The sequence below is a fragment of the Saccopteryx leptura genome, chromosome X (genome assembly GCF_036850995.1).
Source record: "Saccopteryx leptura isolate mSacLep1 chromosome X, mSacLep1_pri_phased_curated, whole genome shotgun sequence".
Taxonomy (NCBI): Eukaryota; Metazoa; Chordata; class Mammalia; order Chiroptera; family Emballonuridae; genus Saccopteryx; species Saccopteryx leptura.
The window spans coordinates 78,073,058-78,099,538 of NC_089516.1; the positions used below are offsets into that span (position 1 = coordinate 78,073,058).

At 36.0% G+C, this 26,481-nt stretch overlaps 1 protein-coding gene across 2 annotated transcripts in view; it reads left to right on the plus strand.

The window, feature by feature from the left end:
* The window catches only part of DACH2 (dachshund family transcription factor 2), a 561,059-nt gene that overhangs the window by 452,677 nt on the left and 81,901 nt on the right, over window positions 1-26,481 (plus strand). For both annotated transcript variants that reach the window (XM_066357066.1, XM_066357067.1), the window contains exons 5-6: window positions 10,396-10,568; window positions 25,649-25,784. In XM_066357066.1, coding sequence (XP_066213163.1) covers window positions 10,396-10,568; window positions 25,649-25,784 — 309 coding nt within the window. The remainder of the gene's footprint in view (window positions 1-10,395; window positions 10,569-25,648; window positions 25,785-26,481) is intronic.

The following is a 26,481-nucleotide window of genomic DNA, read 5'->3' on the forward strand; positions in this document are numbered from 1 at the left end:
TCAAATCCATCTCAGACTGAGCTTATAGAGCACAGCTATCCCTGAAAACTGGAGAGGTAGGCAGATACAGAGAGTAGCAGTGTATAGGAAGAAATAGCCCCAGCTGGAGTGTGGTAGAAGCATTTAGAGGGTAATTGAGTAATTGCTAGTGACTCAGTATGCAACTAGCTTGAGAGGTAACTAGGGCATCCCTACACTTCCATGCATTTTACCTCCAGGAGTCCCATCAGGTTTTCAGAGTAAAGACCTAAGAAAATTCTCCTTATGCTTCTGGCAGGGGGAGAGGAAACGTAACCATATGAAAATGTGCCCAGTGTGTTATCTTCTTAAGAAAGGCTTGCTATTGCTTGACCAGGTGGTGGCGCCGTGGAGCAGTGGATAGAGTGTCAGACTGGGATGTGGAGGACCCAGGTTCAAAACGCTGGGGTCACCGACTTGAGCATGGGCTCATCTGGTTTGAGCAAGGCTCACCAACTTGAGCCCAAGGTCGCTGGCTTGAGCAAGGGGTCACTTAGTCTGCTGTAGGCCCTGGTCAAGGCACATATGAGAAAGCAATCAATGAGAAACTGGGGTGTCACAATGAAGAATTGATGCTTCTTATCTTTCTCCCTTCCTGTCTGTCTTTCGCTATCTGTCTCTCTCTGTCTCTGTCACAAAAAGAAAAAGAAAGAAAGTCCTACTATCAAAGGAAACTATTTTGTCAGAGCTTAAACTACTTGGTTTTACCAGAGCCTAGCTGACCTGGGGGAAAGGATATACTGAACCCCAGAACTCTGTATCAGTTTATGGGAGGGAAGGGAGATACAGAGCTCCAAACCCTTTAGCTTTTCCTATGTGGAAAGATAATTACAGGGGTCCTCGGGTTATGACACAGTTCTATTTCTATGACAGTGACATAACCCAAATTTTGGTGTAAGTCGAAACACACTTAGCCCAACACAAACAGAACACTTGCACTTTTAACATTCTAAAATAGCGTAGGTAAGTGTACTGGGGGACACTAACTCTCTCACTCATACACGTCATTACTGTGTATTCTCCCATCATGCACAACCAAACTAGTTCGCCCATGTCATCTGTAGGTACAACGCTAATGATGTCAGCAGAAACACTCACATCTCAATTCAAGTTTTTTTTATGGGAGTGAGAGTTGTAAACTCGAAACATCGTACATCGAGACTGTTGTAACCAAGGACCCCCTGGACTAGACTCTAGTTCCCTCTAGCTTTCCTATTCCTATCTCACCTAAGAGGGGGAAAGGCTGAGGACCAGTCGTTTAATTTACAGCCCAAGGACATGGGCTTTCTAAGAGACTGCAATTAATTGTAAAATTATAGAATGTTTATCCTCCCTACATATTTTACCATGACCAGAATAAGACTTTACATAATAACAATGAATTGAAACTGAAAAAACTGAAAGCCTCAGGCTCTATTTAACATGGATTCTCTATGGAAAATAAAAGACAACAATGGTACGGAGAGCAAGTTACAGCTACTAATACAACAGCTACAGCAAACAGGACACATAGCCTAACTCTCAGTCAGATAAACATAAAACCTCACAATAAAGGCCTGTATACCTCAGTTAACTTTAACTGAGGGACTGCATTATACTGGCTTTAAACAAAAGAAAATTAAAAATTATGGAAAAGGCCAAAAAATTACACAGTCTGAAGAGATAAAGCAAGCATCTATCAGATCTTTTAGAATGATCAGACCTAAAATCTAAAGTAATTATAATTAACATACTAATAAGATGGAAAAAGTAGAAAATATACAAAAACAGATGGGAAATTTAAACAGAAAGGTAGAAATTCTAAGAATCAAAAGGAAATTTTAAAGACCAGAAATTGTCCATCAAAATGAAGAATGCTTTTGATAGACTATTCTATGTAAATTATAGTTAAACTGGAAAACCCAAAACAAAAAGAATATGTTGAAAGATGACAGAGGGGGAAAATACCTCCTGACTCATTGAGGAACAAAGAAAAGAATTATATTTCTCTTTAAAAATATGTAAGCTAGAATAGAGTGGTATGAATGTCTAGTGATGAAAGACAAAATACCCACCTAAAATTTTGTATCCAGTGAATTTTATTTTTAAAAGTGAAGAAGAAATACTTTTTCAAACAAACAAAAGTTAAGGGAAATGATAACTGTACCAGATGATGTGCCCTGTAAGAAATGTTAAAAGAAGATCCTCAGAGAAAAATAAAATTATATGGGTTAGAAACTTGGATCCTCATAAAGAGAGGAAGAGTATTAGAGAAGGAATAAAGTAAGGTAAATCTAAAGCTTCCAAAGTATGAATCAGAAAGAAGTATCAAGTCTGAATAGGTCAATTACTAGTAAGGACATTGAATGAGTAATCAAAAATCCCCCAATTAAGAAAAGGCCAGGGCCAGATGGCTTATTGATTAATTTTACTATATATTTTAAAAATAATTAAGATCAATGATTCTCAAACACTTTCAAAAAATTGAAAGGAAGGAACATTCCTAAACTCATTTTATGAAGCAAGCATTATTCCGATATCATTATCAGAAAAGGACACTATCAGGAATAAAAAGCAAAAACAGTAAGCCAATATCCCTGATAAATATAGATAATTTTTTTTCAAAAAATAACAGTAAACTGAATTAAGTACTATATTGAAAGAATCTAGTGGGATTTATTTAAGTGATTCAAGGATGGTTCAACATAGGGAAATCATTGCAATACATCACAATAATAGAATGAAAAGAAGGAATCATTTGATCATTTCAATAGACACAGAAAAAGCATTTAACAAAGTTCAACATCTGCTCATGATTATAACTCTTAAAAAATTAGGCATAGTAGGAACAAACTTCAACATAATGAAGGTCATATATAATAAGCCCACAGCTAATACACTCAAGGGTAGAAGGTTGAAAGCTTTTTCTCTAAGATCAGGAACAAGACAGGGATGTTAACTCTCATCATTACTATTCAACAATGTTTGAAAAGAACTGTACACCATAAAGAAATGGGATTTATTTTAAGTATGGAAGGCTGGCTCAGCATTTGGAAATCAAGTATTATAATCTGTCACATCTGCAGGTTAAAGAAAAACATCATGATTCTAATAGATGCAGAGGAAAGATGTGGCAAAATACAACAATGTCTCAATAAAAACTTTCAGAAAAAAATAGGAATAAAGAGGAACTTCTTCAACTCAATAAAGAACATCAACCAAACAAACCTACAGCTAACATCATACTTTTTTTTTTTTTTTTTCGCACAAGAGAGACAGATAGACTGACAGGGACAGACAGACAGGTAGGGCAAGAGATGAGAAGCATCAACTCATAATTGTAATACGTTAGTTGTTCATTGATTGCTTTCTCATATGTGCCTTGACCAAGCAGGGGAAGTTCCAGCTGAGTCAGTGACCCCTTTCTTAAGCCAGTGACCTTGGACTTGAAGCCAGCAACCATGGAGTCATGTCTATGATCTCATGCTCAGGCTGGTGGCCCTGCACTCAATCTCATAAGCCTGTGCTCAAGCTGGTAACCTCGGGGATTCAAACCTGGGTCCTCAGCATCTCAAATTGATGCTCTATCCACTGTGCTCTATCCACTGCACTCTATCCACCTGGTCAGGTTGCTCACATCATACTTAACTGTGAAAAACTATGTGCTATTCCTCTAAGGTCAGGATCATCGAAGATGCCTCCTCTCATCACACCTATTCATCACTGTAGTAGAAGTCCTAACTAATAGAATATGTGACAAGTAAAGGACATAGCAGGAATATACATTGGGACAGGAAGAATTGTCTTTACTCTAACATGACATGATTGTGTATGTAAAAATATCCAAAAAAATTTGACAAAGTCTCCTGGAATTAAGAAGGGATTATAGCATGGTTGTTTATAAAAGTTGATTGCTTTCTTATATACCATGAATGAAAAAAATGTTATTTGATATTTAAAAGGCAAACCCATTGAAATTAGCAACAAAAAATAAAATACGTAAACATAAACATGACAAAATATTTGTGAACTTTAGAAAAAAATAGTACAAAACTCTAATGAATAAAATCAAGTAATATCGCCCTGGCTGGTTGGCTCAGTGGTAGAGCATTGGCCTGGCGTGCAGGAGTCCTGGGTTTGATTCCTGGCCAGGGCACACAGGAGAAGCACCCATCTGCTTCTCCACCCTTCCCCCTCTCCTTCCTCTCTATCTCTCTCTTCCCCTCCTGCAGCCGAGGCTCCATTGGAGCAAAGTTGGCCCGAACGCTGAAGATGGCTCCATGGCCTCTGCCTCAGGTGCTAGAATGGCTCTGGTCGCAACGGAGCAACACCCCAGATGGGCAGAGCATCGCCCCCTGGTGGGCATGCCAGGTAGATCCTGGTAGGGCGGGAGTCTGTCTGATTGCCTCCTCGTTTCCAACTTCAGAAAAATACAAAAGAAAAAAAAATCAAGTAATATCTAAGTAAATGGAGACATATTCTAGGTTTATGAGTAGGAAAACCCAATATCATTAAGATGTTACTTCTCCCCAGCTTGACCTATGCAATTAATGAAATCCTAATCAAAATCCAGATAAATTATCATGTAGATATTAACTCATTGATTCTAAAGTTTATATGGAAAGCAAAAGACAATAGCCAACACAACATTGAAGAAAAAGAAAGTCAACTGATCCAACCCTACTTGAAGATTTTTTAATAAATCTACTGTAGTCAAGGTAGTCTGATATTGGCAAAATAATAGACATATAGATCATTATAATAGAATAGAGAGCCCAGATATATATCCATGCAAATGTAGTCAACTAATATTTTAATAAGGAGTAAAGACAATTAAATGGAGAAATCTTAATATTTTCAGTAACTCACACTGGTACAACTGGGTACCTACATGCAAAAATTAAAATAAATCTAGACATAATTTTATATTCTTAACTCAATCTAGATCATGGACCTGAATGTAAGTTTTTAAATTCTAAAACTATTAGAACATAAGAGAGAAAAATCAAAGTGATCTTGGTTTTGAAATGAGTGTTTAGATACAACCCCTAGTGCATGGTCCTTGCGAATGATAAATAGGATTAAATACATTAATTTTTTAAAAGTAACTGTTCTGTGAAACATACTGTTAAGAATATGAAAAAGCCAAGTGCTATATAGTAAGAGAAAATCTTTGTGAAACATACTTGATAAAGGACTGATAGAAAATTGGCAAAGAACTCATAAAGGTCAACACTAAGAAATTAACAACCCAATTAAAAATTAACCATTGACCAGAACAGATAGACACCTCACCGAATAAGATGCACAGAGAGAAAACAAATGTATGAGAACATGCTCAGCATCATATATCATTAGTTAATTTCCAATTTAAACAATTAACCTCTACAAAAGTATTGGTATGGCTAAATTTCCAAACTCCTTCAAGATCAGTTTTTGGTAAGCAAATGGAGCAACAAGAACTCTCATTTATTCCTGGGGTAATGTAAAATGATACAGCCTCCTTGTGACACTTGGTGGTTTCTCACAGCACAAAATATAGTCTCTCTGTTAATCCAAATGAACCGAAAAATTATGTCTACACAAAAGTTTACATACCAAAGTGTATAGCAACTTTATTCATAATTGCTAAAAGTTGAAAACAACAAAGATGTTTTTCAATAGGTGAATGAGTTAACAAACTGTGGTACATTTATACCATGGAACAGTAGTTAGAAAAAAAAATTGAAAAAGCTCTGATGATTTGAAAGGACTTGGATTCAGCATAAATGTATATTGTTAAGGGAAACAAAGCTAGTCTGAAAAGACAAAATAGTATATGATTCCACCTGTATGACATTCAGGAAAACGCAAATCCACAATTACAGTAAAAGCCAAGGATAAGAAAGGAGAGGTGACTAGATGGAGCACATAAGATTTTTATTTTTTATTTTAACTTTTCAAAATTTTATTTATAGATTTTTAGAGAGAAGAGAGAGACAGAGAAAATGGGGCTTGGGGAGGAATGGGAAGCATCAACTCATAGTAGTTGCTTCCCATATGTGCCTTGACCAGGCAAGCCTGGGGTTTCAAACCAGTAAATTCAGCATTCCAGGCCCAATGCTTTACCTACGGCCCCACCACAGGTCAGACAAGGATTTTTATAGCAGTGAAATTATTCTGTTTGATACTGGAATGGTAAATTCACAATATTATACATTTTGGAAAAGCCATAGAATGTGCAACACAAAGAATGAACCATAATGCAAACAATGAACTGTATTTAATAATAATGTATCAACATTAATTTATCATTGTAGCAAATGTACCACACTATTGCAGATATTAATAAGAAGGAAAGCTACTGGTGAAGAGGAAGAATACAGAAAGTCTCTGTAATTTCTGCTCCTTTCTCTGTAAACCTAAAATTGCCCTAAAAGGAAAGTCTACTGATTTTTTTATTTAATTAGAAATTAAATTTAATAAGGTGACATTGGTCCATAAGAACACATAAGTTTCAGGTAAACATCTCTGTAACATTGGAACTTTTGATTTTTGTTTTAAAAGTGGTGAACATTTACCAAATTCCCCAAAATCGGATTAGAGAAGTAGATTTCAGAGAGAGACATAGACAGATAAAAGTGAGTGTTAGATTGAAGCAAAACTGTAGAGAATTCCCAGAAGGAAAGAGGGAATGGCGATAGAGGGAGGGATGCAAAGGGGATGAAATGGGTGGAAAGAGACTTTGCATGGGACATGGGGGGCACAATGGAGTGGGACACTTGAAACCATGTCAAAACAATAAATTAAAAATTAATAATGCCCTGGCTGGTTAACTCTGTTAAGAGTGTAGAACACACATAAAAATTGCCATTTTGATTCCCAGTCAGGGCATTTCCCCTTCCTCTCTCGCTAAAATCAATAAATCTGGTATGAATGAATAAAAGAAAATTAAAAATTAAAAAAAAAAAAACTGTAGAGAGCTACAAACTGTTCAGTGGGGCTGGAGTATAGCATACATAGTGGAATAAAATGAAATATTTTGCTGGTCTCTGGTTGGTCTATCTTCATGCTAATGAGGACTCTAAATCTTTACAGTTTGATTGGTTCAAAAGGCACTGTCCTGATTGGTCAGAATAAAGCTGCTTTGGTTGGTTGGAGCTGCACAACTCTTATTGGATGGGGGAAGCCTCAGTCTTATTGGTTGAAATAGGATTCCAGGAAAAGTAATATCACATGAAACCAAAAAGCTTCTATATATTTTTTTTTTCTGAACCCAGGAAGTAGCCACTGAAAGTCTTAAAATTGACTTGGAAAGGCAAATGAAATGGCCTAAGAAAACCAATCAAGAAGATGGGGTACCAGTGAGTCTGATGGAATCGGTGCCTGACTTTAAGAATAACAAGATATCACAGTGGACAACATGAAGCATGTATTGGAAATTGAATGAATGTGATATTTTAGAGGGAAGATTAGAGTATTACTAAAGTTCATAGTCTTTATGGCTAGGAAGAAGAGGTGTGAAGAACGTATCTAAAAATTAAAGAAATTGTTGACAGGAGAGAGATGACCCCACTTGGTAATTAAAAAAATAAATTGTTTTTATTACCATACTAATCAATAGTCTCTGTATATTTCTGGTGAGTAACTAAATGAGCCAGATTTCAGGAGTGTTGTGTACTCACGATGGCTCTGAATTTAATGTTTTCATCTTGGGATAAAGGTTGACTTACATATCTCAGAATTTGCATATGTTTTGCATGTGCATCTCATGTGGTGTCACTGTTGAAGTGTCCTGTAGTATAAATATTAGCTTATAGGATAAGGTGTTAGAATCAAATGAAGATTTGTTATTGGAGGTCATGATCTGAAAGTGTGACTTTTAAGTCCTTCATGGTCATTCAAATTGTTGGATGAATTAGATTTTAAGACTGTCAATGGGCTGTTAAATTCTGTTTGTACTTTACATTTCGTTTGCATGTCAATTGGCCTTTAAGTAGGTATATACTTGATACAGCCAGATGGTGTCTGGATGATGCTGAAACTCTTTGGAGAATAAGGAAAAATGATTACACTGTTAAGGAAAGTGTTAATTGAACAAAAGCTTATTTAAGCATTTGAGAGCAAAAGGGGGGCATTGATGGCTACTTTTCATTTACATTTTGATCAATTTGCTACTAAACTATATACACGATTAGGTTTGCAGTAAATGAGAGCCTTATGTAGAAGCCTATTAGGTCATGGATGGCTGCTATTATGTTGAGCATGAAGTGAAGGTTTTAGGAGAAAGATAAACACTGACTAATTTAATATATGTTATTGAATATGCCATCATTATGGCAAAGCTCTATGATGAATAAAGTGTAAAATGCATATGCATCTAAGTCATTTTGGAAGGATAACTGACAATAAACATCTAGTTTAAAAGGGAATGTACAAGTCCATTTTGAATCCAGGGTTTACATGGTGTTGATATTTCTCTGATAAATTAATAATCACATGAGAAATACTTCATAATTGTCAAGCTGGTTTTGGTAGATTGGTCCTCAAAAGATTTATAGATAGTGAGTTATAGGTGAAGTGATAGGGGGAAAGTTTAAAATACTTTACTAGTATTCTCTGGAAATTTGGACTCATAGGGAGTATAGAGTATGTTCTTTGATTCTACACAGAATTCAAGTTTCTAGGTATTTTTAATCTTTGTGTAATTCTGATCACAGTGCATTTTGTGGCTGTCTCTATCAGAAATATTGATAATTGCTTTTATTTAGGAGTCCACTTAATTTAGATGCTCACCTTTGTATTGTATGAGATCTGTCATATCTGAAAGTGTCTTCTTTTTTTTCGCATTGTGCTGCCTTTGAATTATTTTTGTTAATGGCTTTAATATTTAACCATCATTTTTTAACCCAGCAGATGGACCTCAAATCAATTAACGCTATTTCTCTCTTTTAGCTTCCTTTTGTCCTAAATGTATGTGTTTTGAATGTTTGTCTGTATTACTGTTGATTGACGAATGAGATTTAAGGTGCCTCCAAATATACTTCTTATAGATTCATTGTTGTTTACTTGCTGTTGTGATATAAGAGGCAACAAAAGAGGGGAGAGCAAAGAGGAAAAAGGGATGTTGTTAATAGTTTAGAATTGTGTGTAGAACGAACATAAACATTGCCCATCATAAAATTTCTATAATCTATAGTAATTTAGGAGAATTAAAGCAATGATGTTTTAGAACATCTGTTAAAGATTGCCAATTTCTGGGCTTCTGTCCAAAAGAATGCAAGATTACTGTCGAGGCAATCATTTAAAATACACTGTAATGTCCTGTGGTTTACTTGTCATGGCCATGTTAGCATCCATCATGTTAGGCTGACTTTCCCACACCTCTGCTCAAAGGTGCTTCCTCACAAATCTTAAACACATAAGTTATAACTGACAATTCTTTTAATTTGTTATTTTTTCATTATGATATATCTGTGGCTTCCACAAGTATAAGTCTGAATAATACTTAAGAGATATTCTGTAAGAAATTTCAAATGTATGAAAATTATTTCAATTTGCATAAGAAAATAAACAATTCTAGAAATGACTCAAAATATTTGAATTTGGTATTTAATTGGAAAACAGGTTGATATTTGATAGGAGCATTATTCCTTATTCATAAAACCTTCAAATTGGAACTATAAGCATTCAGTTAGATCTAAAACTACAGTATAGAATAAATTCCAAGTCTTGCTTTCTTCAATAATTCTGTGTCTACAGAATCTATGTCTTGTCTTACCAGCATCACTATTATGTGTCTTTGTGAAATTGTTAATCTAGAAACTATAAACACATCAATGTATCATAATGATATAAAAGGTAGTTATTGCCTGACCTGTGATGGTGCAGTGAATAAAGTGTTGACCTGGAACACTGAGGTCTCTGGTTTGAAACTGCAGGCTTGCCAGGTCAAGGCTCATATGGGAGCTGATGCTTCTTGCCCCCCCTTTCTCTCTCTCTCTCTCCCTTCTCTCTAAAATGAATAAATAAAATCTTTAAAAAATCTTTTTAAAAAGTAGTTACTTCTTTTTGTTAAAGAAAATTATGTTTGACTTAAAGATTTCTGTTTGCTTTTATGGGTAAAATGATTGCATTTTATAACTATTTTGAGAGTGAGAGCATGAAAAAGAAATATTGGTAAATGATAGCCTGTGGCTGTGGGAGCATTTTAAAGATTATAAATAATGTTAAATCTCATAGGCAATATTAATTGCCCAGAGAAATACTACAATATAATAAAAGTTGATTTTTTTAAATCCAAGAAGAAAAAAAATTACTTTTTTCTTTGCATCAATTTTGCATGTGATTTTGATGTGACTGTCCCTTGTCAAAATAATTTTACAGATGTAAAACTTTAACATGCACTGTCTCTTTTAGGACTGGATCTGCCATTTATGATGATGCCTCATCCTCTACTTCCAGTCAGCTTACCTCCTGCATCAGTTGCCATGGCAATGAATCAGATGAACCATCTAAATACTATTGCCAACATGGCTGCTGCAGCCCAGATTCACAGCCCACTCTCCAGAGCTGGGGCCTCTGTTATAAAGGTAAGAATCATAATTTAGAGAAAAAAACAAAGGTGTTAATTATTTGTACATTTTAATAAAATATTAGCAATACTATTTGATCTTTAGTATAAACATAAAACTCTTTAACTCAGTTGTTTGGCATACAGTATTGATGAGTTTGATTTCTGACACCTTCTGTGGTGGATTTTTGTTTGTTTGTTTATTGTTTTCTTGTTGCGGTTTTTGTTTTCATTCCATTACCGCAGATCTCACCTTTAACTTGAGCTTCCTGTCTTTCAATCATGAGTGCAGTGTGCAGAAGGCATGGCCATAATAATGACAGAGGAAAGTGTGCAAACACCATTCCCATTGCTGGCGTGAGACAAAGTACACTGCATATGTTTCTGGTGTTTGAAAGTCAGTTGTGGTTTGTACATACCATACAGGACTTGTCAGAAAGACCTGAGTTCCAATTCTCATTCTGGCACATAAGAGCTGAATGACCTTGAGTAAAATATAGGTTAAAAACTGTGAAACACTGAGTAAATGTTTAAGATAATTTACAGCATTAAAATTATCACGGTGAGAATACTGTTTTCAAAGTTTTATGACTATCATATAATGAAACGAGTAATATTTTATAAGCTCGCTTTATGTCTCCTACTAGTTTGGCGAACAGCCTCTCTGCACTCTCTCCATTTATCACATGAACTAGACTTACTGTGTCTGTGAAGTCATGGTGCACTTTTGGCTGGTCACAGGAAAGCAACAAAAGACAACAGAAATGTGAAATCTGCACCAAGTAAAAGGAAAACTCTCCCAGTTCCATACCTATTCAGTGCAGTTCAATGTGGGCTCACGCACAGATTTTTAGGGCTCCTTAGGTAGCTATCCCATATAGCCTCTACAGACTCGTCACTGACTGATGGCCTACCAGAACGCGATTTCTCCACCAAACTGCTGGTTTCCTTCAACTGCTTATCCCACCGAGTAATTTTATTCCTATGTGGTGGTGCTTCGTTATAAATGTGCCGATATTCACGTTGCACTTTAGTCACGGATTCAAATTTAGCGAGCCACAGAACACACTGAACTTTCCTCTGTACTGTCCACATCTCAACTGGCATGGCCGTGGGCTGCTCCGCTGTATATACGGTGTTACATCATCATCTGTGCATGCACACATGCTGCCACATCATCCTACAGGAACTGGGAGGGCTTTCCTTTTATTTGGTGCGGATTTCACATTTTTATCATCTGCTGTTGCTTTCCTGTGACTGGTCAAAAGTGCACCATGACTTTATGGACACACTGTATATTTTCTTTTGGTGAGGGTATATAGTATAAGGGTGTGTAAGATCAAAAGTTCTGCCTGACCAGGCGGTGGTACAGTGGATAGAGTGTCAGACTGGGATGCGGAGGACCTAGGTTCAAGACCCTGAGGTCGCCAGTTTGAGCGTGGGCTCATCTGGCTTGAGCAAAACTCACCAGCTTGGACCCAAGCTTGCTGGCTTGAGCAGGGGGTTACTCAGTATGCTGCAGGCCTGCGGTCAAGGCACATATGAGAAAGCAATCAATGAACAACTAAGGTGTTGCAACGAACCCCATTCCTGTCTGTCTGTTCCTATCTATCCCTCTCTCTGACTCTCTGTCTCTGTAAGAAGAAAAAAAAAGATCAAAAGTTACTGTTAGAGAAACCCATTTATTTGATTCTTTATTACTTTATTTATTCAACAAATATTGTATTTTTAATATGTACATGGCATATTGGACAATGTGGGAAACAGAAAAGTAAGGCATAGTCCCTGACTTCCAGGAATCACAAACTAAATGTGAGACAAACAATACTTGTGTAAGTTGCACTAACAAGACATACTGTAAGGGATAGTGTAGAGAATCACCACGTATATAGAATTTAAAGGAGGGAGAGAACATACCTAGGTTAGAGAAGGGCGGGCAGGGGATCACAAAAGGCGTTAGAATGAATGGATCTGAACTGAGTCTGCAATACTGATATGATTGTGATAGATGCACAGGGGATGAAAGAAGTGAAGGCAGAAAAAAATGTGAGATTCTGAACATTTTTTTTTTTAAATTTTGAATTAGCTTCCAGTGTTGGGAACTTCTAAAACAATGAAGCAATTTTATAGCATAAACTTTGTGGAAAAGGAAAATAACAGTAGATAAATTTGTATTAAATACTATATTTATATGTTTAAATATTAGTGTGAGTGTGATTTCTACACTCAGACTATCCAATTAATCAGAGCTTTGTTGTGTGAATATTTGATGATCATGTAAACCAGGAATCAGAGTTGTCTCTGAGAAAAATAATCAAGCATTATTTAGAAGATGGAATAAGTTTCCTGTGATTTAGAAACCAGCTGGATACAAGGATATGTGATGCCACAAAGAACAGGGAAACTTTATTAAGAAGCAAAGTGTGGTTTAATGGTATTTTCATACCTGCTTCAAAATGAAGACAAAATCTTCTCAATAGAAGCATGTTTATGGCTCTCCAAAAATGCATTCATTGGCCCTGTCTGGTTGGCTAACTGGTAGAGTGTTGGCCTGGCATGTAGATGTTCTGGATTTGATTCCAGGCTGGGCGCACAGGAGAAGCAACCATCTGCTTTTCCACCCCTCCCTTTCCCCTTCTTTCTCTCTCTTCCCTTTCTTTCTCTCTCTTCCCCTTCTGCAGTAGTGGCTTGATTGATTTGAGTACATTGGCCAGGGCACTGAAGATGACTCAGTGGAGCCTTCACCTCAGGTGCTAAAAATAGCTCGGATGCAAGCATGGCCCCAGATGAGCAGAGCATTGTCCCCAGATGGGGGTTGCCAGGTGGAGCCTGGTTGGGGTGCAGGTGGGGAGTCTGTCTATCTCCCCTCTTCTCACTTGGAAAAGGAAAAAAAAGTGCATTCATTTCGTTTTTATAATGGCTATTAACTTAGACTGAATCAGCTACATTTCAGTTGACTGTTTGGGACTTTTGATAGCTTTGAGAAGAATGCAGAGCAAAGAGGTACTTGGGGATGTAGCTTTTGGTTAAAATTTGGTGTATTGGTGCTGATGATGATACAAAGGGAAAAGATAATTTTCTTCTTAAATACTCCAAATATTTTTAGCATATTAAAGCAATATAACTATATTTTACTTATTACTGATTTGTCTATTTTATAAGCAAACTTTAAAAAAATAAAGACAGAACCTTTGCAAACATGAAATTGGATGATACTTTTTAAAAGTTGACATCTGATCACACACTTAAGTCTTGCCAAATACACAGAAACCATATTATGCTAGAGAATATTGAACCTACTTTCATATACTTATTTTGAATAAAATCAGTTGAAAACAATATATTTATTTTGTATTCCTTCTAAAAAAATTTCTCTATAAATCTGTAGAAGTAGATTTTCATCAAGGGATGATAGGGAAATAAAGAAAAAACATTTTAATAGTTATTTCAGTGAGTAGTGAGATGCTTTTAACATAGATGCCAAGTTTTGTTTTTGCTAAGATGCTGTTGTTTAATGGTAACATTATTAGTTTTAAAATAATAATTCAGAGGAAATATCATCACAAAAATTTTCTAATCAATTGACAAATCGGTGTTAATATGTTAAAAGTTTCCAGAACAGTTATCAGCATGATAGTAGCTGTATGATACCCAAATGTAAGGGCAGAAATTTCACACCTCTAGTGATCTATATTTCAAAAGAAATTTGTTTTCATTGTGCTCCTTCACGAATCAGTTTCAAAATTCAATTTATTAGAATCCTGTATGCAGTAGGCAAACCTATATATTGAGTGTTTGTCATCTACTACTACTTGGTAGATACAGAAACTATTAAAACACAATTTTTTTCTCAGCCCTGGTCAGGTAGCTCAGTTGATTGGAGATCATCCTATTTTGCCAAGCTTGCTGGTTCGACTCTCTAGTGTGGGCACATACAAGATTCAGCCAGTGAATGCATAAATAATGGAACAACAAATCAATGTTTCTCTCTCTCCTTTCTTCTGTTTCTAAAAATCAATAAATAAAACATTTTTAAAATATTTTTTCTATTTAAATTTACATTTTTTTATCTGAGCCTGTTGGCATTAAAAACCAGATATTTTAAATTAGTATTATGCATTGTTTTCCAAAAATATTTGAATTAAAGTCACCAGATATTTTATATTTACCATTTAGAAATAAAGTGCTCTTCCAAAAAGTGAATGATTAGAAAATTTTTATTTTATTTTTTATTTTTTTGTATTTTTCTGAAGCTGGAAACAGGGAGAGACAGTCAGACAGACTCCCGCATGTGCCCGACCGGGATCCACCTGGCACGCTCACCAGGGGTGATGCTCTGCCCCTTCCGGGGCGTCGCTCTGCCGCGACCAGAGCCACTCTAGCGCCTGGGGCAGAGGCCAAGGAGCCATCCCCAGTGCCCGGGCCATCTTTGCTCCAATGGAGCCTTGGCTGCGGGAGGGGAAGAGAGAGACAGAGAGGAAGGAGGGGGAGGGGGTCGAGAAGCAAATGGGCACTTCTCCTATATACCCTGGCCGGGAATCGAACCCGGGTCCCCCGCACGCCAGGCCGACGCTCTACCGCTGAGCCAACCGGCCAGGGCTGATTAGAAAATTTAACATTTGATATTTAGAAGGAAGTGTCATAAGTATGAAATTTTACTTCCTTCAGACAAATCCATTATGGGAAATTTATTTCTCTTATTTAAGCCATCTAGTTTATGATATTTTGTTATGGCAGCCTGCCTTAGCTACCATAAACTAGACGACTTAAACAAGAGAAATTAATTTCTCACAGTTTTAGAGGTTGGGAAGTCCAAGATCAAGGTGCTCGCTGATTCTGTTCTTTCTTTTTTTTTAACGTTTATTTATTGATATTAGTCAGAGAGGGAGGGAGGGAGTGAGAGAGAGAGAGACAGAGAGAGAGAGAGAGAGAGAGAGAGAGAGAGAGAGAGAGGAGAGAGAGAGAGAGATACAGAAACATCAATCTGCTCTTGAATGTGCCCTAACCAGAGATCATACCAGCAACTTCTATGCTTCCAGCTGATGCTGTAACCCAGTGGTCCCCAACCTTTTTTGGGCCACGGACTGGTTTAATGTCAGAAAATATTTTCACGGACCGGCCGTTAGGGTGGGACAGATAAATGTATCACGTGACCGAGACAAGCGTCAAGAGTGAGTCTTAGACGGATGTAACAGAGGGAATCTGGTCATTTTTTAAAAATAAAAGATCATTCAGACTTAAATATAAATAAAACAGAAATAATCTAAGTTATTTAGTCTTTCTCTGTGGACTGGTACCAAATGGCCCACAGACTGGTACCGGTCCGCAGCTCAGGGTTTGGGGACCACTGCTCTAACCAACCAAGCATCTGGCCAGGGCTCATTCTGTTCTTGATGAAAACTCTCTTCTTGTTTGTAGATGGTCATCTTCTCACTGTGTCCTCACATCGCAAACAAAGAAAAAACAAACATTTGGGTTTTTTTTTTTTTTGCCTTATTTTAAAGACATTAATTCTGTAATAAAGTTCCATTGTCATGATTGAATTACTGCCTAAAAGCGTATCACCAAATACGATCACATTAAGTATTAGAGTTCCAACATACACGTTTTGGATAGACATTCTGTCCATTGCATATACAATCTAATGTGATTATAGTGTTACATAGGCCAGCATCTCTATAGTGAAAGGGCTGTTAGTATTTCCATTAAAGAGCTCTATTTTTTGCAATTTAAAACATAGCTGCAGAAAAACCAATCTATATCAAACGGTTGAAATACATACTAAAAGATTAGTATATCCAGAAATATGTGTTTAATTTTATTAAAATTTATGAATATTCACAGAAGATGGTACCAAACTTATTAAAATCTTATTTGCATCCTTTTCTTTTTCACTTCCAAGTAAATTTTTTTCTTTTTTCCCATATCATTTAAAAAGTCCCTGAAAATAACACACTGTAATATTGAAACAAGGTTTCAGAATCCTTCTAAACACCTGCTAACTTCTTCAGCAGTTTGAGTTAAACTAACGCCTATGCTTTGTCACTGATTATGAGACTGTGATCACAATTTCCTTTGGAAGCTGGTCTTTCAGTATGTACTTTGAATATTAGGACTCTATGATAAATAGAAAATATCAAGTTAGTGAATGACTGGCTATATAAGCCATTAATTTCTAGCATTTGACATTTCTGATCAAAGGGACTCAGAGCAACTATTTTAATATTTCTCTGCTTAAATTTTTCTTTCCCCAAAATAGTTCTAACTTTTTTTTGTACTTTGTCTCTACATTTGCATTTCTTCTAATTGAGTCTACAGACAACTGATTAGGCTAATCTGTAAACAATGTTAACTCTTCATTTTAATTCAGATAAGTTGATTTGGCCTTTGTTAGCAAGCAAAAAATTTTTAACAACTAATTGAATCAGGAGAGGACACTTAAATTTGATTTAAAAAGTTTGTGTATCCATCCATATTTTTTGTTTTTCATTGATTGAATCCCTATTATGTATCAGGTGGTTTTTAAGCCTTACAATCTAACGGGGCTAGACAAACAGAATTAATAGTTTTAAAATTCTTGATTAAAAATTTAAATAGATAACATGAACTTATATATATTATTTTGAAAACATGATTTAGCAGGTTTTGTTTTATACTCTATGAAACATGAATTATTTTGTCATTAATTTTGACTAAGAGCACGTAGATGCCATATGAAAACACCCCTAGTCTTTCCTTCCCTCTCCAGTAAGTACATTAGGCATTCAATGTGTTTGAATGAATGAATGAAAACTAATGATTCATTGGATATTAAACTTTAGGGAATGTTTCCAACATAAATGACCATTGGTAATGCAAACTTTAATTACAAAACTTGAAAAGACATTGCAAGTTGGAAAAAAATGGTTTTGGTTTTGGTTGCTTTGTCTGTTTGTTGCCAGAAGCTAGTTTGGGGATATTGTTAATGCCAGACACATTGTGTTTGGTTTTGGCTCAGATCCTTTTAATGTTGACTCAGCTATTAGCATTTGTAGCTAATAAGTAATATAGCTATAAGACAACCTGGAAATTGCATCATGATCATTAGACTGGCAAGGCTATACGTCCTTCAGTTACACCACTGAATGCAGTACAAAACTGTGAGCAAAAGAGTTAAAATACCTGACTGATAGGAAAACTTATTTCCTATTTGACATTTAAGTGTCTTATAATACATTTTACCCTTTATTTGTGGAAAACTGTAATTTCAGTGTGCCATAGTTTTCTCTGGTAACACATTTAATAAAATTAAGTAGGAAGCTGTTGTTTGGCTCTTTCCCAATACCATCTGATTAGCTGTGTTTTTTGTTTGCCTGAGCAGCTGGCAGTTAATGAATTGATAGGGAATGGTCACAAGGCAGTGGCATTAGCATGTGAACATCTGGTATCAAAATTAGTCAATGTAGAGCAGGGTTTTTTGTGATTATTCAAATTCACTGAAAAATCACTAGTTGAGTCTTATTTTAAATTCTCTATGGAAAGACAGAGCTATTATTATCTTTAAAAACATGAGAGAAAAATGCACTGAGTGAGAATCAAGGGTTGTGTGTATGTATGTGTGTTTGCGTATGTTGGTGTTTGTGTGTGTGTTTGGATGGGTGGCAGAGGTCCAAGTCCACAGTGTGATTTGGAAGCTGTGCATTTTCCCACTGAACTATTCATTCTTCCACTTGAGCAGATATTACGCCTCATTTCCTTAACCCTCTTCTAGAACAATGTGATCACATTTGAAAAGATGAGAGGGCCCTTGCTCCAAATGTCCATAGGTCACAGATAGGGTGTGACTATGATTTTGGCCCTATTCATGGCTACATGTCCCAGCTACATCATCAATCTGCCCATTTCTTCTAAATTCATAAAAACACTGCCATATCCATGTGCATCACCTGGAATAGAATTGTAAATGGGTGATGGTGGAACATAGACTAATTCTTAAACTGATTCATAAATTTTATAAAGTGTCTTGCTTCCAATAATATTCAGAGATACCAAATTTGGAAATCAAATTCTTCCTCAGATTTAGTGGTAAACCAAGTTAGCAGCAATAGTGAACAAACTTTTTCTTCTCCTGTCCCTGGTTTTATTATTAAAGTCTGTCAGGTTAAAATGCATTCCATTTCTGCAAAACTCTGGTGACAGTACAGAAGGAACATATCAATTAAATATGAAATATCAAGACATAAATAAAAAACTTGCATTCAGGTAAATATCCAAAAGCCAGTACTCAGCAGCAAAATGCCATTAAATCCTTTAGGAATTCAAAAATAGATTTTCATTTGGAAGAGTAATGATAGAGCTGAATACCAATTAAATAAAGATAAAAAGAAATTATATATTACAAAATCCCACTGAATGCTTGAAAATATCAAAGGCAACAATTTATTATTGAGATGATAGTTATTAAAAGGCTACTCCACATGTATACATACATATGAAAACATGTTTACTATGCATGAATTAGTACTCCCTTAGCTCTGAGTTTGCAACCATAGTTCCAAGGATGGAGAGGAATGCACTGAAATGAAGTAAAGGATCTCCATGAGTTGATACTTCAGTGCCAGTAAACTAAATCTCAAGTCAAACTGACTCAGATAAACCTTGTATAAAACTGAATTTTCTAAGTATTGACCTTGCTTTTTATTAAGGTCCAAATTTACTTTCAAGTGGTTAGATATGATGAACATCTTCTTTGACCATTTGTGATGTCCTCTCCCCCACAAAAGGAAATAATATGATAGAAGGGATAGCATATACTAACTAATAAAAATTTATTTAAAATTTTTTTTTATTTAAGTGAGACAAGAGGAGATAGAGAGACAGACTCCCACATGTACCTAGACTGGGATCCACTGGGCAACTGCTGTCTGGGGCCGATGTCTGTCCATTTGGAGCCATGCTTGCAACTGAGCTATTTTTAGCACCTGAGCTAGAGGCTCCAAGGAGCCATCCTCAGTGCCTGGGGCCAACATGCTCGAATCAATTGAGCCATGGCTGCAGGAAGAGAAGAGAGAGCAAGAGAGAAGACGAGAGGGAGGAGGAGAGAAGCAGATGGTCACTTCTTCTGTGTACCCTGACTGAGCATTGAACTCAGGACATCCACACACTAGGTTGGTGCTCTACTGCTGAGCCAACCAGTCAAGGCTAACAACAATTTCTATAACATATTTCATTTTAGGCATGAACCTTGAGCTACATAAGTATATGCTAGAATTTGAGGTATTATTGCAGGTAGTTTTACTAACTTCAGGGGAAAATGAAGATTTGATTGAGTAAGTATGTATCAATTTTAGAAATCTCCCTCCTCCATGACTTTGAATCTGGAGAAGAGGTTCACTATGTTTCAGATGAGCTGCAGCTGTTTTCGATGGGGCGTGGAGAAATACATGAGGAGTAACGGGGTTATAAAACTCATAAATGCCAAAGAAAATGAAGTCATCAATGAATAAAAATAATTGGAGTTTTATACAGGGATGGCAAAAGTAGATTTACAGTTTTGAATACATAGAACAGTTTGTTCTTGTGTTATTATTTATTCATTATTGTATTCTTTTCCATGCAAACAACTTCCTACTTTTGCCAACCCCTGTCTTTGCAATTTTCCTTTTTAAATGTCGTTATTGATTTGTTGCAAATACTGTTAACCCTGTATTTGGCAAATGGTGAGGACATTATCACGTGTGTTCTCATTTGTAATAAAACAGATTAACTTGCTGTGAAATTTTAACTAGGCTGAGACACAACAGTAGCCACCTAATGAACCAAAGCACATTGCAGTTCAGTAGCCAATTAGATGCATACTGATTACAGGGCTGAAAAATGTATCTGTTTACTTGCAAAGAAGAAAATGTTCATAGAACTATTCATTATCTTAGAAGAAATTACACATTAGCAGTTCCACACAGAATTTAAAACACTCACCTAATTCTTAATCAGTATAAGGCACTGGGCTCATCTAATATGGTATACATGGTAAAAAAGTCTGAGCTTGGCAATGCCTTAGGAAAGCATTAAAAATGAACTGAACTTTGAGTTTGGAACATGTAGACTCCAAAATATTCAAGCAAATATATTCATGCAAAATGTTACTGCCACTCTAAATCATGTTCTCAAAGTTAGTTTATCATTTCAACTAATATGCTGTTGACCATGTCAAAGTCTACTTGTGTTTATATTATTTTATCATATACCAATTTAAATATTTAGGGGGATCACTTTTTATAGAATTGTATTTCTTGCATTATTCATAGAATTTTCTACTTGTGTAGAAGTTTGTACAATTTTTAAAAAATTCATGATGAGCTTTCGTTTTTTTTATAACGTATACTGGGCAAGGACAAGTATCACTGTCAGTTGGATTCTCTTGCTTTTCCAAACTTTGTCAATCACTCAGAACTTTTTCATTTTTGTTACAGCTGCATATATTGCTGTAGGTGTGAGTTCTGTTTGCCACTGCACAGTGGTATTGTTTGTTCAGTTCTATCGTTGCTCAGTAACTGCTGTAATTTGGCCCTATCCATTCAGAGATTTAGTAGAGATAAATGTAGTTCATAGAATGACATATTTTTTTTCTGCAAATATCCAATGTTATAATTCAAAGACAATAATGAATGGTCCACAATTTAGGCACATATTTTGGCACAGGATAATTGAGACAATACAACAGCGAAAGGCAAATAACTAATTTTGATTTCATATATGAAATTACTTACATTGTTGTTGTTGTATATATACTGGTGTGTACCCATGCTATTTACATAATATATTTTTAATTATGTCAGTTTAGGTTTCATAACTGATGAACTAGACTTTTCAAAAAGTAAAAGTTGTGATATAATGGCTGTCTGTTTTATACTGTTTCTCCCCATATTGTTACTCCAAATACAAATATAATTATTTAAAAAAATAACTTGATTATTTTCTTCTGCTTTGCTTATCTTTTTCTTTTCATTTTAGCCTGTACACATAGTGTTACAGCTAGATGTTTACATGTATACTAAGAATAAATGAAATGTATATTTTTCTGTCTTTTAAAATTGATTTTGACGCATGACAAGGTATAGAGACTTTAAAGCATAACATACATTTACAGTAGCCCCCCTTTTCCATAGGGTTCATGTTCCAAGACCCCCAGTGGATGCCTGAAATTGCAGATAGTACTTGACTCTTCATGTACTCTATTTTTCTATACATACATATGATAAAGTTTAATTTATAAATTAGGGACTGGAAGAGATGAATAACAAAGACTAATAGTAATATAGAATAATTATAACAATATACTATAATGAAAATTATGTGAACATGGCATTATTAAGAAAATTGGAAGTTTCTTGTACACAAGCACTGCAATACCAACACAATCAGTATGATAGCGTAGATGGCTGCTAAGTGACTAACTGATGAATAGCACATACAGTATGGCTACATGGGGTAAAAGGGATGGTTCAAGGGCAGGACAGAGTGAGACAGTGAGATGTCATCATGCTACTCAGTAAGACACACAATTTAAAACATATGAATTTTTTATTTCTGGAACTTTCTGTTTAATATTTTCTGACTCTATAATATAATTTGAAATCAGGTATTGTAATGCCCCCAGCTTCATTCTTTTTCCTTAGGATTGCTCTGGCAATTTGGGGTTTTTTATTGTTCCATATAAACCTGATGATTTTTTGTTCCATTTCTTTAAAAAATGACATTGGAATTTTGATGTGAATTGCATTAAATTTGTATATTGCTTTGGTTAAACTGGAAAACCACATGCAAAAAAATGAAAATTGACTACAATTTGTCCCCTTGTACTAAAATTAATTCGAAATGGATCAAAGACCTAAATATAAGACCTGAAACAATAAAGTACATAGAAGAAAACATAGGTACTAAACTCATGGACCTTGGTTATAAAGAGCACTTTATGAATTTGATTCCAAAGGCAAGGGAAGTGAAGGCAAAGATAAATGAATGGGACCACATCAGACTAAGAAGCTTTTGCACAGCAAAGGAAACTGACAACAAAACAAACAGACAGCCAACTAAATGGGAGATGATATTTTCAAACAACAGCTCAGATAAGGGCCTAATATCCAAAATATACAAAGAACTCATAAAACTCAACAACAAACAAGCAAACATTCCAATAAAAAATGGGAAGAGGACATGAACAGACACATCTCCCAGGAAGAAATACAAATGGCCAACAGATATATGAAAAGATGCTCATCTTCATTAGCTATTAGAGAAATGCAAATCAAAACTACAATGAGATACCACCTCACACCTGTTAGATTGGCTGTTATCAACAAGACAGGTAATAGCAAATGTTGGAGAGGCTGTGGAGAAAAAGGAAACCCTCATTCACTGTTGGTGGGAATGTAAAGTAATACAACCACTATGGAAGAAAGTATGGTGGTTCCTCAAAACATTAAAAATAGAACTACCATATGACCCAGCAATCCCTCTACTGGGAATATACCCCCATAACTCAAAAACACTTGACGGCCTGACCTGTGGTGGTGCAGTGGATAAAGTGTTGACCTGGAACACTGAGGTCACTGGTTCAAAACCCTGGGCTTGCCTGGTCAAGGCACATATGGGAGTTGATGCTTCCTGCTCCTCCCTCCTTTCTCTCTCTCTCTCTCTCTCTCTCTCTCTTTCTCTCTCTCTCATTCTAACTCTCTCTCCTCTCTAAAATGAATAAATAAATAAAAATTAAAAAACAAACAAAAAAAGCACTGGTACGTAAAGACACGTGCAGCCCCATGTTCATTGCAGCATTGTTCACAGTGGCCAAGACATAGAAACAACCAAAAAGCCCTTCAATAGATGATTAGATAAAGAAAATGTGGTACATATACACTATGGAATCCTACTCAGCCATAAGAAATGATGACATCGGATCATTTACAACAACATGGATGGACTTTGATAACCCTATACTGAGTAAAATAAGTAAATCAGAAAAAACTAAGACCTATATGATAGGTGGGACATAAAAATGAGACTCAGTGACATGGAAAAGAGTGTGTTGGTTACCGGGGGTGGGGAGGGAAAGGAGGGGGTGGGGGGAGAAGAGGGGCCCAAAGAAAACCAGATAGAACGTGACAGAAGACAATTTGATTTTGGGTGATGTGTATGCAACATAATCAAATGTCAAAATAACCTGGAGATATTTTCTCTGAACCTATGTACCCTGATTGATTCATGTCACCCCATTAAAATTAAAAATATATATATTTTTTCTGACTATGGTGGCCCATGAGTAACTGAAACCATGGAAAGTAAAATTGAAGAAAATGGGCAGCTAATGTTTCAGGATTTCATTAGTATACAGTAGTACAACTAATATACTCAAGCTTCTATTCATTTCATTAATAGTATTGAATGTTAAATGCCAAACAATAACCTAAACATTTAAAAATGAACACAATACCTTGACAACTATATCAATTTTTTATTGCTGCTGTAACAGATTATGACAAATTTAGTGGCTTACTACAATGTCCATTTATTCCCATACAGTCTGACTGACACTGGTATCCCCGAGCTAACATCAAGGTGTTGGCAGAGTTGCATTTCTTTCTGTGTCTTCCGGGGACAAGTCTGTCTCCTCACCTTTTCCAGCTTCTCAAGGTCACCCACATTTTTTGGCTCCTGGTTTTCTCCCTCCATCTTCAAAGCCAGCCCCGCTGCATCTCTCTGATCATTCTTCCGCAATCCTATCTCCCTCTGACCCTCCCTTTCTGCCTCCAGGATAACTCAGGGTAACTTCTCTACCACAGGGCTCTCAGTCACATAGGAAAAGTCTGTTTTGCCATGTAAGGCAATATATTCAGCTATTAGGAGGTAGAGTGGATGTTTTTGGGGGACCATTATTCTGCCTGCTGCGATGACAGACGTTGCAAAATGGTAACTTCTACTAATGAAATAATAGCCTTGAACAATCAAGCAATTACTTTGGCTTTAAACAAAGTTTTTCTTTCAGGGATTTATATGGAAAATAAATGTGAAAATGTACAAGCACATATTTGACAGACTAATTCTTGATATTATGATGATGATGATACTGATGTTGTAATTACAGAAATTACACTCAACATTTAATGGAAGACATTTATTATAGATGAATTAAACATTTTATAAGAAAAAAAATTCTCTGTCCCAGCATATCTATCTCCCATTCACATTTATTACATATATGCATAAACTCTGCAATTTGGTTCTTTTATTTAGCAAATTAACTTAATGGTTGTCAGATTTATTCATCAATTTGTGGTGCAAAAGCATAATGAGAAACTTTAGAGTTTTATAACAATATTCAAAATTACAGAAATCTGAAAAGCCATAGCAGTTACTGTAGAAATATGGATAATAAATATTTTCTTTTTATTCAAATTCATTATTTCAAATTAAAAAAATCTAAACAATACTAACAAATTGATATTGATAGGTCTTAATATTACTTTGGAAAGCCCATTGTTATGTCCTATGACTACCAAACCATTTTGTTGGCAGAATTTAACATACATTCTTAAGGTCTGATAGCTCACAGGTATATTAAATCCATATTTTTGTCTGTGCAGAAAGACTAAACATACACCAGTTACCACAGTTACCACTATTTGTGAGTTTCATTCCAGAATTCTCAAGTATTTCCCTTTGGGAGATTTCCTTCTGACTTAGAGAGTAGGATTACCCTCAGGCTTTGGCATGAACTTTATATCAGTGTGAGAGTTTATAATAACAAGCTTCACCATGCACCTGTGTTTAGAATCCCTTATGGATTTTCTGGAAAAGGAAATGGCAGCTAACTTTTCTTGAGCCCCTACCACGGATCTGATGTGGCACTGAGACCTTTTACTTTAACTCCCAAGATATTCTTTTAATGTCCTGAGAATAAAAATATATGCTTTTGTCTAAAGATATGTGTTTAAGACCAGGTAGTGTGGGTGTGCATGCTTTCAGGACAAGTAAGAGGTCAACATTTCAAATGTAATGGATTCAACCAACGTGAAAATCTCAATGCAGAGATGGCATTTCCTTTTGTGCTTTCTTCTTTGTCAGGAACGGATCCCAGAGAGCCCTTCTCCTGTTCCTTCTCTGGAAGAGAGTCATCGCCCCCGGAGTCAGACCTCCTCCCACCCGAGCAGCAGTGTGTCCAGCTCTCCTTCGCAGATGGATCCCCATTTGGAGAGGATCGGTGAGTGTCTCCCTGAAACAAGGATTTTTTAAATTAATTTTAATGGGGTGACATTGATAAATCAGGGTACATATGTTCAGAGAAAACATCTCCAGATTATTTTGACATTTGATTATGTTGCATACCCCTCACCCAAAGTCAAATTGTCTTCTGTTACAAGGAATTTAAAGATACTCTTTCAGGAACTCCTTCATTAGGCTATAGAGAGGGGGGAAGAAGCTGGGAAAAGAGATGATGCCCTCTTTGTATAAATGGCTTTTTCAAGTGATATTTTTTTTTTATTAAGGAGATAATATGAATAACAAAATGAAACTGAAAGTGGTAGAAGTTTGGTTTGACTGGTGGTGTTGCAGAGGACTGCTGTGCATAGGCCCAGAACACTGAAGGTCCTGGTTGAAAACCCCAAGGCTAGAGGGGCAGGGTCGCTGCTTGAGCTCATGATAATCACCATGATCCTAAGATCGCTGGCTTAATACCAAAGATCTCTGGCTTGAAACTCAAGGTCACTGGTTTGAGCAAGGGGTCTCTGGCTTGGCTTGAGCCCCTCAGTCAAGACAGGTATGAGAAGCAATTAGTAAACAACTACAGTGACACAACTACAAATTGATGCTTTTCCCTCTCTCTCCCTTCCTGTCTCTCTCAAAAAAATGTTAAAAGTTTGTTCTCTGGAAGGGCCTTCATTTATTGTATCACTGGA